Source organism: Pelodiscus sinensis, chromosome 1, assembly GCF_052426305.1.
Source record: "Pelodiscus sinensis isolate ZL-2025 chromosome 1, ASM5242630v1, whole genome shotgun sequence".
Classification (NCBI taxonomy): Eukaryota; Metazoa; Chordata; order Testudines; family Trionychidae; genus Pelodiscus; species Pelodiscus sinensis.
The window spans coordinates 333,683,625-333,697,894 of record NC_143052.1 but is presented as its reverse complement, the minus strand read 5'-3'; the positions used below and the strand labels follow the sequence as shown (position 1 = coordinate 333,697,894).

The following is a 14,270-nucleotide window of genomic DNA, read 5'->3' as shown; positions in this document are numbered from 1 at the left end:
GCAGAAAGGGATCTAGGGGTTATAGTGGACCACAAGCTGAATATGAGTCAGCAGTGTGATGCTGTTGCAAAAAAAGCAAACATGATTCTGGGAAGCATTAACAGGTGTGTTGTGAGCAAGACACAAGAAGTCATTCTTCCGCTCTACTCTGCGCTGGCTAGGCCTCAGCTGGAGTATTGTGTCCAGTTCTGGGCACCACATTTCAAGAAAGATGTGGAGAAATTGGAGAGGATCCAGAGAAGAGCAACACGAATGATTAAAGGTCTAGAGAACATGACCTATGAAGGAAGGCTGAAAGAATTGGGTTTGTTTAGTTTAGAAGAGAGAAGATTGAGGGGGGACATGATAGCCGTTTTCAGGTATCTAAAAGGGTGTCATGAGGAGGGAGAAAACATGTTCATCTTGGCCTCTGAGGATAGAACAAGAAGCAATGGGCTTAAACTGCAGCAAGGGAGGTTTAGGTTGGACATTAGGAAAAAGTTCCTAACTGTCAAGGTGGTCAAACACTTGAATAAATTGCCCAGGGAGGTTGTAGAATCTCCATCTCTGGAGATATTTATGAGTAGATTAGATAAATGTCTATCAGGGATGGTCTAAACAGTACTTGGTCCTGCCATGAGGGCAGGGGACTGAACTCGATGACCTCTTGAGGTCCCTTCCAGTCCTAGTATTCTATGATTCTATGATCCATAGAGCTTTTATAGTAGCTGCAATATATTTTAATAAACTTTATTACCATTGAAGTTCTGTATACATCTTGCGCAATATTTCAGCCCTACAAATTTAAAGCTTTGTATCAGGTTTTACACATGCACAATTCCTAGTCAAAAGTGGCCTGCAACAGTTTTTTAATTTTATTTTAGTGGCACACACCTTAATAATTGACTGTCGGCTCTGCTTAAGATAGACATGAACAAACAATATGAAGCACTTATACAGCTACTGAACAGAGTAGTTTCACTTCAGTACCACCATGGTTTCACAGAGTGGGGAGCAATGGTTTTGATTATGTCCCTTGAGCAGCAACCATGAGGCTGTGTGGGGAAAAAAAATCTTTTTCTGAATTTGAGTCTCAGTCTGGTGCCCCCTGGTGACAGACTACTGGTACAGAAGACAGAGAAATTGCTAGGGCACTGTACTATTGAAGGCAAGAGTGCTAAGAACTGGCCAGCATACCATTTTGTACCATTTTAACTATATTGCTTTGAAATGGGTATAATTAAATTGATATTGAGTGTGGATACAGTTACTCTGTTATCATGGTGCCTAATACAGGATATTGCTTATTGTAGGACTCGCTGTATTTGTACAGGTAATGCTTATTCCCATAATAAGTTATAAAGATATGACACCTTTATGATGCCTATATAAATACGTATGTACTCATGGTGGTACTATTTAACAGTCTCTGTTTAAAAATTGTATTCTTAACTGAAACAGTTAATTTGGTACAAAAACTGAGTGTAGACCAGGCCTGATTCTCCTCTACATTACGTTGGGTATATGTGCATTGAGATAGCTATGTGGAGTTAATGAATGCAGAATCAGTCCCGCTGTCTCTAAGATGAGGTGCAAAATAAAAGTTCTGACTATTTGTGGTTATCAAAGATCCTTCATCATTGTATTTAAGAGTAGGGGTCCTGGTTAAATTCCTACTCTGGCTTCACATTCCATTTGAACTACATACAATATTCTTCACTTCCTGCCCTGAAATCTGGTGTTATATAATTGCCATATTTCATTTTTGTATTTTCATATTGAATAAATTATCCCTGTAAAGCTAGTATAGCAGTTTCTTTTCAAAGAGTTTGGGATCCTTCAGAATGATGAGAATGGGCATCTGGTATCATAGGTGGGGGAAGGCACAGCCTTCCCAAACTGCCAGACATGGCCCTGTCCATGCCTCCTCCTTCCCCCCACCCAGAACGCCTGCTGTAGGTATTCTGGAAGAGTGTTGCTGCCCCCAGTGCCTGCTCTCCCCGCTGCTCCAGGCCAGGGAAGCTGGAGATTCATGCTGCTCGCCCTTCTCAGTGCTCCAGGGGCCAGGGAGGCTCGGGCTGGCTAGGGCCACACAGCCTCTTCCCTCTCTGGTGCTCTGGGGAACCTGGGGTGCACGCATTCTTCCCCGCTCTGTGGGAAAGGGGGCACACATGTTCTTCCCCTCCCCGTGGTGGGGTCAAGGCCTCAGTGGAGGGGGTGGGGCTGTAGGTGGGGCAGGAGGCCTGCCTCCCCTCAGCCCCAGCTGCACCGACTGTCCATGACGACAAGCTATATGGCAGGGGTGGCAAATCTTGTTTGGGGTGGGGGCCACTGACCCACAGAAAAATCAGTTGGAGGCTGCACACAAGTAAGAAGAAGGGAAAAACAAAAATAACACAAAACGCTCACTGACATGGCCCCTGACTGAGAAGGAGAAAGACATTCCCCTCACACACCAAAGGGACTAGGCTAGTAGATTTTGTATGCGCCAGCCCTTAGTGGGTCGGCAGAGGGGCCAGAGTACCATCCCGGGCTCCCCAGTGCAGGGGGGATGCCCAGATTCGGCCCCCAGGCCTTAGGTTCTGCACTCTTGCTGTATGGAGTTGTAAGAAGGTTAGTAAAATGAACATGCTAACAACACCATAAGGGTTGTGTGAGGCTTTATTCATGGTTATAGAGAGTTTTGAGCCTCTCATAGGAAGGTGCTACTTAAGCGCAAAATATGATTGATTAATTCACAGCCTTGTGGGGTTGCTGCTGTGATTTGGGAAGTATTCTTGCTGTTTGAAGTACTGGGTTCCCTGATTGTTGCTTTCAGGTGATATCCCAATTGTTCAACTGAACTTCATCATGTTATCCCTGGAGGGTCCCTTTAACAGGGAGATAGTGGAAGGATGTGTAAAAGAGACCCTGCTTTTTTTCTCACGATCCATCGCTACCAAACAGAATGTCGAATTCACTTTCAAGGGAATTGGAGTTCTCGCTGTCCGGGACAACAAAGTGAAAATGAAATTTTACAAAGATTTCCTTCAAGCTATGGATGGCAGTGGCAACCTGGTGAAAGCTCTTTCCAATGTAAGTTTATCATTTCCCCAAGGGCACTTCAATTATTTTGAATAAGTATCATGCCTCTTAGGCAGGTGGTAAGTAACATTGTGCACAGAGCTAGTCTTGTACTAAATTATTACCTTGTCCTCACATATTATTAAAATGTATTATTATCTGTTTTCTAGTAGTGCCTAGATGCCTCTACTAGGTATAGAGCATTGTTGGGCTTGGTGCTGTGGATACATGTAGTAAGAGACAGTTCCTGATCAACAGTGCATACAGTGTCAACAGACAGGATAGCTCAAAGGAAATGTTGTTATCTTTATAATAAAGATGGGAAACTGAAGCACATACATCTGAAGTATGTCTATACTGAAATTGGAGGTGCAAATGCAGCACATTTAGACATACCCAAGCTAGCTTTATTCATGGTATGAGACTTCTAGGCAGTCTTGAGTATGCACTCAAGAGGCTTGCTTGTGCTGCCATGACTTCACTGCTATGGATGCCTGAGCTTGCTAGATTAAAATTATTTTGGATATATCTACATGGGTACGTCTATACTAGCCCCTTAGTTCGAACTAGGGAGGCTAATGAGGGTGACCGAAATTGCAAATAAAGCCCGGGATTTAAATATCCCGTGCTTCATTAGCATGTTCCTGGGTGGTCACCATTTTGGAAACTGACTAGCCCGGAATAACTGCCCGCGTCTACACATGGCAGTGAAACGGGAGTTCAAAGTAAACCCCTTAACTCGAATTAGCTGTTACTGTTGCAGTCACACCTCTGATTGTAGTTTAGACATTCCCTAAAGGTACATCTACACAGCAGTGTTATTTCGGAATAACTGATCTTATTCTAAAATAACATAGTCTGCGTCTACACTATAAGCAGTTATTTCAACATAATGTCAAAACAATGTCAAGCTGGAGGACTTATTACTCTGACTCCTGTAGCCCTCATTTTATGAGGAGTAAGGGAAGTTGGAGGAAGAGTGCTCTTTCTCGGACTTTCTGCTGTGTAAATAGTACCAAAATCTGAAATAAGCTTTTTTGACTTACAATTGTGTAGCTTATTTCAGCTTTAGTCCTGCTGTGTAAATGTGCCCTAAGAGATTTGCCCAAGGGCACACCAGAAGACTGTGATAGATTCTCGAACAGAACCCTGATCTCCTGAGTTCTAACTAGTGTCTTGCTCCCCAGCCTACATATTGCATCTTGTCATAATGCTCTTTGGGATGGGGACTGTCTCTTGTCTACATGTTTGTTCAACCTTTAGCACAACAGGGCCCCAGTCAGCACCTCTAGTCATTGCTATTGTACAAATAATAACGAATAATAGTACTCTGGGCAAAGGCGGCCTGACTCAGTCTGTGTCTCTCCTTGTACAAGGGTAGACATTTTAGTTGTGGGAAAGAATTGCTTCAGCTTTGTGAATAAAACCTTAAACTAATTGCTGTCTGAAATAATTGCTATCTGTTCAAGCAAATAATCTGCAGAACTGTACAAACCAGCAACTAAGCAGTGCTTTGAAATCATGCTAGTAACAGGTTTTAAGCATGTGCCTGTCTCCTCTTGCTTCTCTACTGGAAAGGAAATAGTCTCTTTATTGAGTCTAATGATTTCTGACCATTCAGAAATTATGACAATATTATCATCCAATCCATTATCAGTGGTTGGCTGGGACAGATTCCACCAGTTCAACTGAAGAGCAAATGTGAACAAAATAGAATTTTGTGACAAGATTTTGGAACAGAAGCCTTTTGTTATATAAGTAGAAAGTGTTGCCTTGTTTGTTACCTGCTAGAAAATGATCTCCGAGTCATCTTGAATGTCTGTCATTGTTGTAGAGACCCGGAACGGGTGATTCAGTAATTTCAGGCAGAGAAACTGCTATGTCTCAGTCCCGTGCCTGCAGTGTTGTCATGTTTCCAAGGTGAGTACTTTTGCTTCTTTACCAGTTCACTGGCCAAGCTAGCAGCTCCTAACTTACATTTGGTAGCCCTGAATCTATTGTGTCAAGGCTTGTCTACACATGGAATTATTACTCCAGAATACCTATTCAGGTTAGCTATTCCAGGATAACTCTATGTGTGGGCATCTTATTCTTTAAAAAAGGATTAAGTGAGATTGGAACAAGGCACTGTTATCCCAGGATAAGAGAGTCCACTCATGTAGTTATTTAGGAATAGTTGTTGTTCTTTAATTTCACACTTTACCATAGTCTGAATAACTTCCAAGTGTAGATGAAATTAGATAATGTTTTTCACAATGCTTCATCTGCCTTGTTTTTTCTTTTGCGTAAGATTTCAAAGAGTTTAAATACATCACTCTACCTGATTTTTACATGAACAGTTTCCCCTATATTATGGATCTGGCTTGAGACTTACAAAAGTCATGTTGTCATGTAATTTTACTGGTATATGTGGCATTCAATTGAATGAATTCCTATTTCTAGTCTGCTGGATAGAAGATCCAGAGGAGAAAGTCACATGTCAACAAGTTTAAATGATATCTTGCTTCCATCAGCATCAATGGACTGTGGTAATTCTCTTCCCTTTCTAACTTAACTGAGGTACCTAGGCTATATCTACACTACAATGACCTATCAGAAAAAGGTACACAAATTGTGCTCCACAATTTGTGTACCTTTTTTGGAAGAGGTTTTTCCAAAATTTGGCCTGCCTAAACTGGGCCAAATTTCAGAAAAAACACCTCTTTCGGAGGAGCCCTTCTTCCCCGTGGGAGGAGGAAGACAGGGCTTCCGAAAGAGCACATCTGCTCTTCCGCAAAAAAAAAAAGCGGTTGAGCAGATGCATTCCCTGGACACAGCTGAGTTTTTCTGGGATACCCATAGTGTAGACATAGCCCCAGACTCCCAGGGAACCATTTCCATTTTTCCCCCTCTGAAGGCATTCCATCCTGTCTCATCCTTCCTGCTCCTATGACACTTGTTCAGAACAGGAACTATCCATTCATGTAACAGCAATGAGATATGACGCCTTGTGAAGCATCAAGGGTAAATTTTCACCATTAGAAAATAAGGACTTTCCAATAGTATAAGTAATTTGTTTTTATTTCTAATACATCATGAATTGTCTCAGAAGTGTAGCCATGTTAGTCTGTAACTTAAAAAAACCCAAATGAGTAGTCCTGTGGCACCTTAGAGACTAACAAAAATATATAGTATCATGAGCTTGTGTCACAGGACCTCTCGTTTCTGTAAAATTATGGTGCTGTCATGATATTTTAAGTAATTTTCAGAGGTTTCTAAAATATATTTGTTATATTTTTTCCTCTCCTTCTGAGTCTCATTTGGGTGACCTGCAGATAACTGAGAGGCTGATCATGAGAGGTGCTGAGTACCCATTACCAAATTGCTCAGCGCATTTTCCACACAGTGGAAGATGCTGAGTACTTAACAGTGCTCTCTTTCACCTTGCAGGCTGGGATTCAATGGGAGCCTGGCTTTGAATGAAGGGGAACATAAGACATAGCACTGATGAAATGTTTATTAATTTCCAAAGCATCTACAATAGTGACATTTCTGTCAAGTGTGTAGCCTGTACAGATTACCTGGTATATTGATGTGGTGTGATCATCAGAAGGGTTTATTAGAGTGGGATGGTTTGAATCCCATATTCATGCTGATAAAGCCTTCAACATGGAAAGGGACCTACCAAAGGCATGGTCCGTTTTGGTCTACTTCATAGTTATAGAATTTTAAAAATCATACATTGTATGAATTCAGCCATTTAAATCTGAAACTTCACTTTGTTGTAAGTTTAGTAGTTCTGACCCACAAAGGAGTTGTGTGTGTGTGTGTGTGTGTGTGGGGGGGGTGTCATAAGGTTTTTGTAGGGGGGTTGTGATATTACCACCCTAACTTCTGTGCTGCTGCTGGCAGTGATGCTTCCTTCAGATCTGGGCAGTTGGAGAATGGCAGCTGTTGGCTGGAAGCGCAGCTCTAAAAGCACCATCACTGCCAGCAGCAGTGCAGAAGTGAGGATGGCATGATATGACATTGCCACCCTTATTTCTGCACTGCTACTGGAGGGCAGGGGGCTGTGCCTTCCGGGCTGGGTGCCTGGCTCTTGTATATTTCGCTTTTGAAAATGACAGTCTTTACAGTAGTGCTAAAGATAGTGGTTGGACCAGGTTGCTAATGCATATATTTTGCCTTCTATTCAGGCATAAGTTCTACAAAACAGACTGATGTATTTTCCTTGTTTCCAGGATTGAGCTGAAGGAAACAGACAACAAAGCAGCCCTGGAAACTATCATAGAAGAATGTGAAAAGTCGAACAAAGAAAAAGAGCCAATAGAAAAAGAGAGAGTTCATAGTAATAGTAGCAGTAAGAAAGGTAGAGTTAACAGTGAACTGAATAGTGATATAGGTTCATTATCATTCACTTATTAGACAATAGGGGCCAGGTTTAAAAGTGTGCAGTTGGCATGTATTGTGACACAAATTTAATAGTTGTGAGCCTCCATCATGGCAATGATCAGTCATGCAATTCATAGAATCATAGAATACTAGAACGGGAAGGGACCTTGAGAGATCAAGTCTAGTCCCCTGCCCTCATGGCAGGACCAAGCACTGTCTATCTATATCATCCCTGATAGATGTCTGTCTAACCTGCTCTTAAATATCTCCAGTGATGGAGATTCCACAACCTCCCTAAGCAATTTATTCCAGTGTTTAACCATCCTGACAGGTAGGATCATGTTTGCTTTTTTGCAACAGTGTCACACTATTGACTCATATTTAGCTTGTGGTCCCCTATGGCTATGTCTAGACTACAAGCCTCTTTCGAAAGAGAGCGTCTAGACAGCAACCAGTGTTTTTGAAAAAGAGAGCCGCTTTTTCGAAAGAGAGCACACAGGCAATCTGGATGCTCTCTTTCAAAAAAGCACTCTTTGCATACAATAACGAATTTTTTCAAAAGAATAGTGGTAGAAATGTAGCCGTGTTAGTCTGGTTATCATTAGCCCACAGACATTTACCTTCCCCCTTTCCCCTCCCTCCATCCCGCTTCTGTTCTGAAATTTGATTTGTCCTTTTCATATGTGTTCATCTTTTTTAATTGTATCCTTTGGTATATATGGTTGTGACAATTTTCTTCCACTATTTGATCTGAGGAAGTGGGTCTGGCCCACGAAAGCTCATCATCTAATAAACCATCTTGTTAGTCTTTAAAGTGCTACACAGTCCCGTTTTTTTTTTCAAAAGAACACTTTTGAAAAAAAGGCATTATTCCTCATAAAATGAGGTTTTCCGCTGTCGAAAAAACTGCCACATTTTGGGATTTAATTTCAAAAAAACATGGCAGGAGTCTAGATGCAGGTGAAGTTTTTTTTAAAAAAGGCCATTTTTTCAAAAAACTCTGTAGTCTAGACACACCCTATGACCCCTAGATCCTTTTCCATAGTACTCCTTCCTAGAAAGTCACTTCCCATCCTGTATGTGTGAAATAGATTGTTTAATCCTAAGTGGAGTACTTTGCATTTGTGCTTATAAAACTTTATCCTATTTACCTCAATCTATTTCTCCAGTTTGTCCAGGTCATTTTGAATTATGACCCTATCCTCCAAAGCAGTTGCAACCTCTTCCAGCTTGGTATCATCTGCAAACTAAATAAGCATACTCTCTATGTTATCATCTAAATTGTTGATGAAGATATTGAACAGAACCAGTCCCAAAACAGACCACTGTGGAACCCCACTTGTTATGCCTTTCCAGCATGACTATGAACCGTTAATAACTACTCTCTGAGAATGGTTATCCAGCCAGTTATGCACCCACCTTATAGTAGCCCCATTTAAGTTGTATTTGCCTAATTTATTGATAAGAAGGTCATGCGAGACTATATCAAATCCCTTACTAAAGTCTAGATATACCACATCCACTGCTTCTCCCTTATTCACAAGACTTGTTATCCTATCAAAAAAAAAGCTATCAGATTAGTTTGACATGATTTGTTCTTTATAAATCCATGCTGGCTGTTACATATCACCTTATTTTCTTCCAGATGTTTCTTAATTACCTCCTCCATTATCTTTCCTGGCACAGAAGTTAAACTGACTGGTCTGTAGTTTCCTGGGTTGTTCTTATTTCCTTTTTTATAAACAGGCACTATATTTGCCCCTTTCCAGCCTTCTGGAATCTCTCCTGACTTCCATGATTTTTCAAGGATGATAGCTAAAGGCTCAGATACCTCCTCTTTCAGCTCCTTGAGTATTCTAGGATGCATTTAATCAGGTCCTGGTGGCTTGCAGACGTCTAACTTTTCTAACTTATACTTCTTGGAAAGGGTCAAGCCCTCCCAGTTCCACAGGTTACTTTCACCATAATACCGCTAATAAGTGGATGGTATTGCAAAACGCTATGCAGTTTTATGAGTTTGGTTAGGCAAAAAGCATTGAAAATTCAGAACATCTATTAGCTTTCCACTATGGGGCATGCCTCAGACAATCACAGCTGGTTTTTATTTGGAAAGAAAGCATCCTCCCATGATGAACATTTGAAGTCTGCCAACCTATGCCACTACAAAATATTATCTTTAAAGCTGGGAAGCAATATTCATTCTAATCCTCATGTTCAAGTTGCTCATAAATATCACATAAATAATCCTTCAGCACTATGAATTCCTCTGCTTAGAGTTTATCTCCAAAGGAAATTGTTATTAGTATCTTGGTAACAATAAATGACTAATTCCATGCATGGTCACTTATTTTGGTGTAAGTGCCCACCTGGGGAATTATACCAGTATAAATATATTGGTTTACCTTCACACCTAGCTTATCCTGGCATTCTTTGCCTGCAGAGACAAGTATGTAGTCTCAGCCCAATGAGCCACCTTCTGTATTGTGCTTTACTGATGGGCAAGGAATGGGGTCTGAAACTAGGTTGTCAACTTTGGGATAAGGCATGAAGAGAGACATAAATCAGATGTTATTGAGAGAAAGTTGTCACAGCAATGCTTTTCTTGCGATTTGCCTTGTTTCACATGTATAGAGAATCTTCCCGTGAAGCGCCTTGTGTCCCGACAATCTATTGTTCCTGCCAAGGTGTCAGCGTTCAGTCTGACCGATGAGCTGGAGAAGAACATCAAGCAGAAGAATGCCCCTGAAAGGTGAGACTCCCAGGGATAAGTGGATAAGGGTAACAATAAGCTTTCTAGTGTCTCCATCTTGCACTTAAATGCATACAATTTTTTCCCATTGCAATAGTGTCTATTAATTGTGAAGGGGAAAAAAAAAATATTTATTAAACTGTGTGTGTAAGGAGGAAGGGGAGTAAAATTTTCAAAAGTGACTAAATTGCATTTTCAAATATGAATTGGGGATATATTTCCAAAGGAATATAGGCACTTAAAGATGCAGATAAGTGCCTAGTGGGATTTTCAAAAGCATCAAACAGGTTAGGCACCTAAGTCATCCACACTACCTTTTCCTCCTCATCCAGGTGTTGTGTTTTGTTCAAAGCTTTATTGATAGACATGCTGAGCATGTTTACTGGATCAGGCGCTGCAGGTGAGACAGGCTGGAGAATGCCTAATTTGTGAATTCCATTGGGACTTAGGAGCAGTTAAGTGCTGAGCTGCTTGGTGGTATCAGGACATTGGCTGTACACTAACAGAAATTTAGGCACCTAAGAAAGGCCATACTGGGTCAGACCAAAGGTCCATCTAGGACAGTATCCTGTATTCTGTGAGTGGCCAATGCCAGGTGCCCCACCTAGTGGATATTACCAGTTGAAACTTAAGTTCTTAGGGGCCCAGGGTTAGCCAGCATCTGACTGGTGGGTTTTGAAGACCTACAATTTTGGATTTAAATGCCTAAATTGTTAGTTGGGCACCTAAGTTTCCCCTTATGAGTCCCACTTCTAGGAGTTTACTTTCCATTATCGTTCAGTGAGATTTCAGCTTTTAAGTACTTGAGTCATTTATGAAAATGGCAAATAGGCTCCTAACTCATTTAGGCACTTTTAAAATTGTTCCCTGAATCTGCTTGATGTGGCAGCAGGGGCTATGTCTAGACTACAATGGTCTATCGGAAAAAGGTACACAAATTGCGCTCCACAATTTGCGTACCTTTTTTTGATAGTTTTTCAGAACAGGCTTTTCCCAAATTTGGCCCATCTACACTGCGCCAAATTTTGGAAAAACCTTCTCTTCCGGAAGAGCCCTTTTTCCTTGTGGAAGGAGGGAGACAGAGCTTCTGAAAGAGTGTGCCTGCTCTTCTGCAAAAAATCCCCCGTAGTGTAGACATAGCCTGGAGTTCTGAGTAAAGGCTTTAGAACAGGGATGGGCAATTTTTGGTGGGGGAGCCACTCCAAGATTTTGGAAATTGGTCAAGGGCTGCACTTTTCTGTGGAAGAGATGTGGGGTCTAGCATGGAGGTTGGGTGCAGAAGGGCACATCGGGTAAGGGCTCAGGGTGCAGGAGATGGCGTGAGGTCTGAGAGGGAATTTGGGTGAAGGAGGGGGTTGGGACCTGCATCAGAGAATTGGGGTGCTGGGTCTGGGAGTGTGTTTAGGTGCAGAAGAGGATGCTGGCCTGGGGGAGGGGGTAGAAGGTGGTACAGAGGCTGGGAGGGAATTGTGACCTGGGGCAGAGTGTGCAGAGGGTTTGGATGGTGACCTGGGGGAGGAAGTTGGGATGTGGGAGGGGCAAGGGTGCCAGAGGCAGTCTCCGGCTGGGAGGCACTTACCTAATCCAGCAGCCCTGCAGCACTCCCCAAGGCAGGCTGGGCTCCCTGCCTGCTGCAGCCCCAGATCGCTTAGAGCTGCAGGCTGTTCCCTCCACATTAGGGATGTTAAAGACTAGTCAACTATCCTATAAGCTTTTGACTAGTCGATTCTGCCCCCCTTGCTGCCTCTATAATAGAGGCAGCAAAGGGGGGAAAGGGATACTTCAAAGTGGCAGCGCCGCACAGCTGTGCGGTGCTGCCGCTTTGAAACCCCAAGGCAGTGTTTCAAAAGGTCAGCTGCTGCACAGCTGATAAGTGTTTCAAAGGGGCAGCAGTGGAGCCTGGGGTCAGCTGGGAAGTCCCCAGCTGGTCCCGGTGTCTGCGCGGAATTTCCCCAGAGCCCTGGGTCAGCTGGGGAGTCCCCTGCTGACCCTGGGTTCTGCTGCTGCACAGAGCCCAGGATCAGCTGGGAATCCCCAGCTGACCCCGGGCTCCACGGCAGTTGCCCCTTTGAAACGCCACAGGTGGCGTTTTAAAGGGGCAGCCGCCGCACAGCTGATCCAAATCCCCAGCTGACCCCAGGTTCTGGGGGATAATCCTCAGCTGAACCCGGGTTCTGGGGGGGAGTCCCCAGCTGACATCAGGTTCTGGGGAAATGCCACGCAGAGCCTGGGATCAGCTGGGGAGTCCCCAGCTGACCCTGGGCTCCACTGCCCCTTTGAAATACCACCTCTGCATGTTTCAAAGGAACAGTGGAGCCCAGGGTCAGCTGAGGACTCCCCAGCTGACCCTGGGCTCCTAGCAGCATGAAGCATACAATGGAACCAGGGGTCAGTGGGGGACTCTTAGTACCCCGCTGACCCCGGGTTCCATGGCTTTGAAATGCACAAGAGCCCCCACTGGGGACTCTTGGGCATTTCAAAGCAGGCACCCGCATGCAGCCTGGAGTCGGCGGGACTTTCCGCTGGCCCCGGGCTCCATGTGGAGTTCAGCATTCCTCTTTTGAAATGTACAAGAGCCTCAGTGGGGGCTCTTGTACTTTTCAAAAGAGGAATGCGGAAGGACCTATCAAGTAGTTGACTAGTCAATTAACCGCATTTTAACATCCTTATTCCACATGGCTGCCAGCTCCAGAAAGGGGAAGAAGCTTGCACTGACCCCATCTCCCAGGCCAATCTCTCAGCTCCTATTGGCTGGTTGTTTCCAGTCAATAGGAACTGCAAGATTGGCTGGGGTCAAGTCCTATTGGCCGTTTGTTTCTGGCCAATAGGAACTGAGGATTGGGCTGGGGGTGGGGAGATCACACAAAGTCTCCCTTTCCCTCAGAGCAGAGAGCCACCGGATTGTGCTTTAAACCTGCGGCAGCTGTGTTCCTGAGTGTCCCAGCAGGGTGGCCTGCGAGCTGGATCCCGTGGCTTTGCAGGCCAGATCCGGCCCCCGGGCCATATTTTGCCCAGCCCGGCTTTAGAATGTGGTCAGTATTTTGTATTTTTGTGTCCATTAACAGTAATCCTCTGAAGTCAGGTAAGTAAGTAGATTTAATTTATGTTTATTAGAATTTTTGTACAAACATGTCAAAATCTAAGCTATTTGGGGTGAATTGTATAAATGGGCATTTTCCATGGAATGTTCCTGAGACACTAACTTTGAACTCATCCCTAGATTAGTGGATCATTGTACCAGCTTATTTTCTTTAACTTAGGAAATAAACTTTTATTTAATGAAAGCTTAAAAATTCCCATGGACTGCAGCTTTTATCATGCAACAACCCTTTAAAAATCTCCAGCTCTACTGTAAGGAGGTACCATTGGCTTATCCCAGTTTCTTGCTAGCTGGGAGGTATGATAAGGTTTTTGAGTGTTTGATGTCTACTTCATTTTCTTCTGACACCATCTCCATTTTGTATCTGATAATTTGGTAAACAAATGTAAATAATTATTCATGAGGGTCCGGATCCTCTTACCATTCACTGTGGAGTCCAGTGAACCCAATTCTCCTGCTTGATGAGAACAGTCTGCGGTTTATTAACATTTAATGGAAGCAAGGATCAAAGCGCTTGCCTATGGCTTCTAATGTTTTTACTGCTTGTCTGAGCTTTGTTCTACAAAAACAGCTGTTCTGGGTGGTGAGTGAGACCCAACTCAACCATGATTAAACATGTAGGAGCTCTTTGTTTTAATTTAATTGATACTGCTTTACAGAGCAGAGAGAAATTCAAACTTCCTCATGTCCCATGGGGACAGAACAGTGCCCATCTCCTTTTTTTGTTTAGGCTTTAATCAGTTAACTCAGAAGCTTTTTTTTTTTTTTTTTTTTTTGGTACTAAAAACACTTATTACTGTCATGGGCACAGTAGAATGGTCAGACTCATAGGTAGGTAGAATCGGTTCTCTCACCACACTGCTTTCTCTTTGTTTACAGTATCTGTCACTTAGCAATCTATGATCTTAGGTACTTATGTGGCCCCCCATCACTGTAGTACCTCACAACGTGTGATGTATTTAAATGTATGTACAATGCATGTCTGCTGTAACCTCTGGCTCCGCAGGC

General features: G+C 43.1%; 1 protein-coding gene across 2 annotated transcripts in view; it reads left to right on the top strand.

The window, feature by feature from the left end:
- CCDC81 (coiled-coil domain containing 81) overlaps positions 1 to 14,270 on the top strand; it is a 45,014-nt gene that overhangs the window by 8,300 nt on the left and 22,444 nt on the right. For both annotated transcript variants that reach the window (XM_025182256.3, XM_006118366.5), the window contains 4 exons: positions 2,798 to 3,054; positions 4,877 to 4,962; positions 7,263 to 7,390; positions 10,045 to 10,162. In XM_025182256.3, the coding sequence (XP_025038041.2) occupies positions 2,798 to 3,054; positions 4,877 to 4,962; positions 7,263 to 7,390; positions 10,045 to 10,162 (589 nt within the window). The remainder of the gene's footprint in view (positions 1 to 2,797; positions 3,055 to 4,876; positions 4,963 to 7,262; positions 7,391 to 10,044; positions 10,163 to 14,270) is intronic.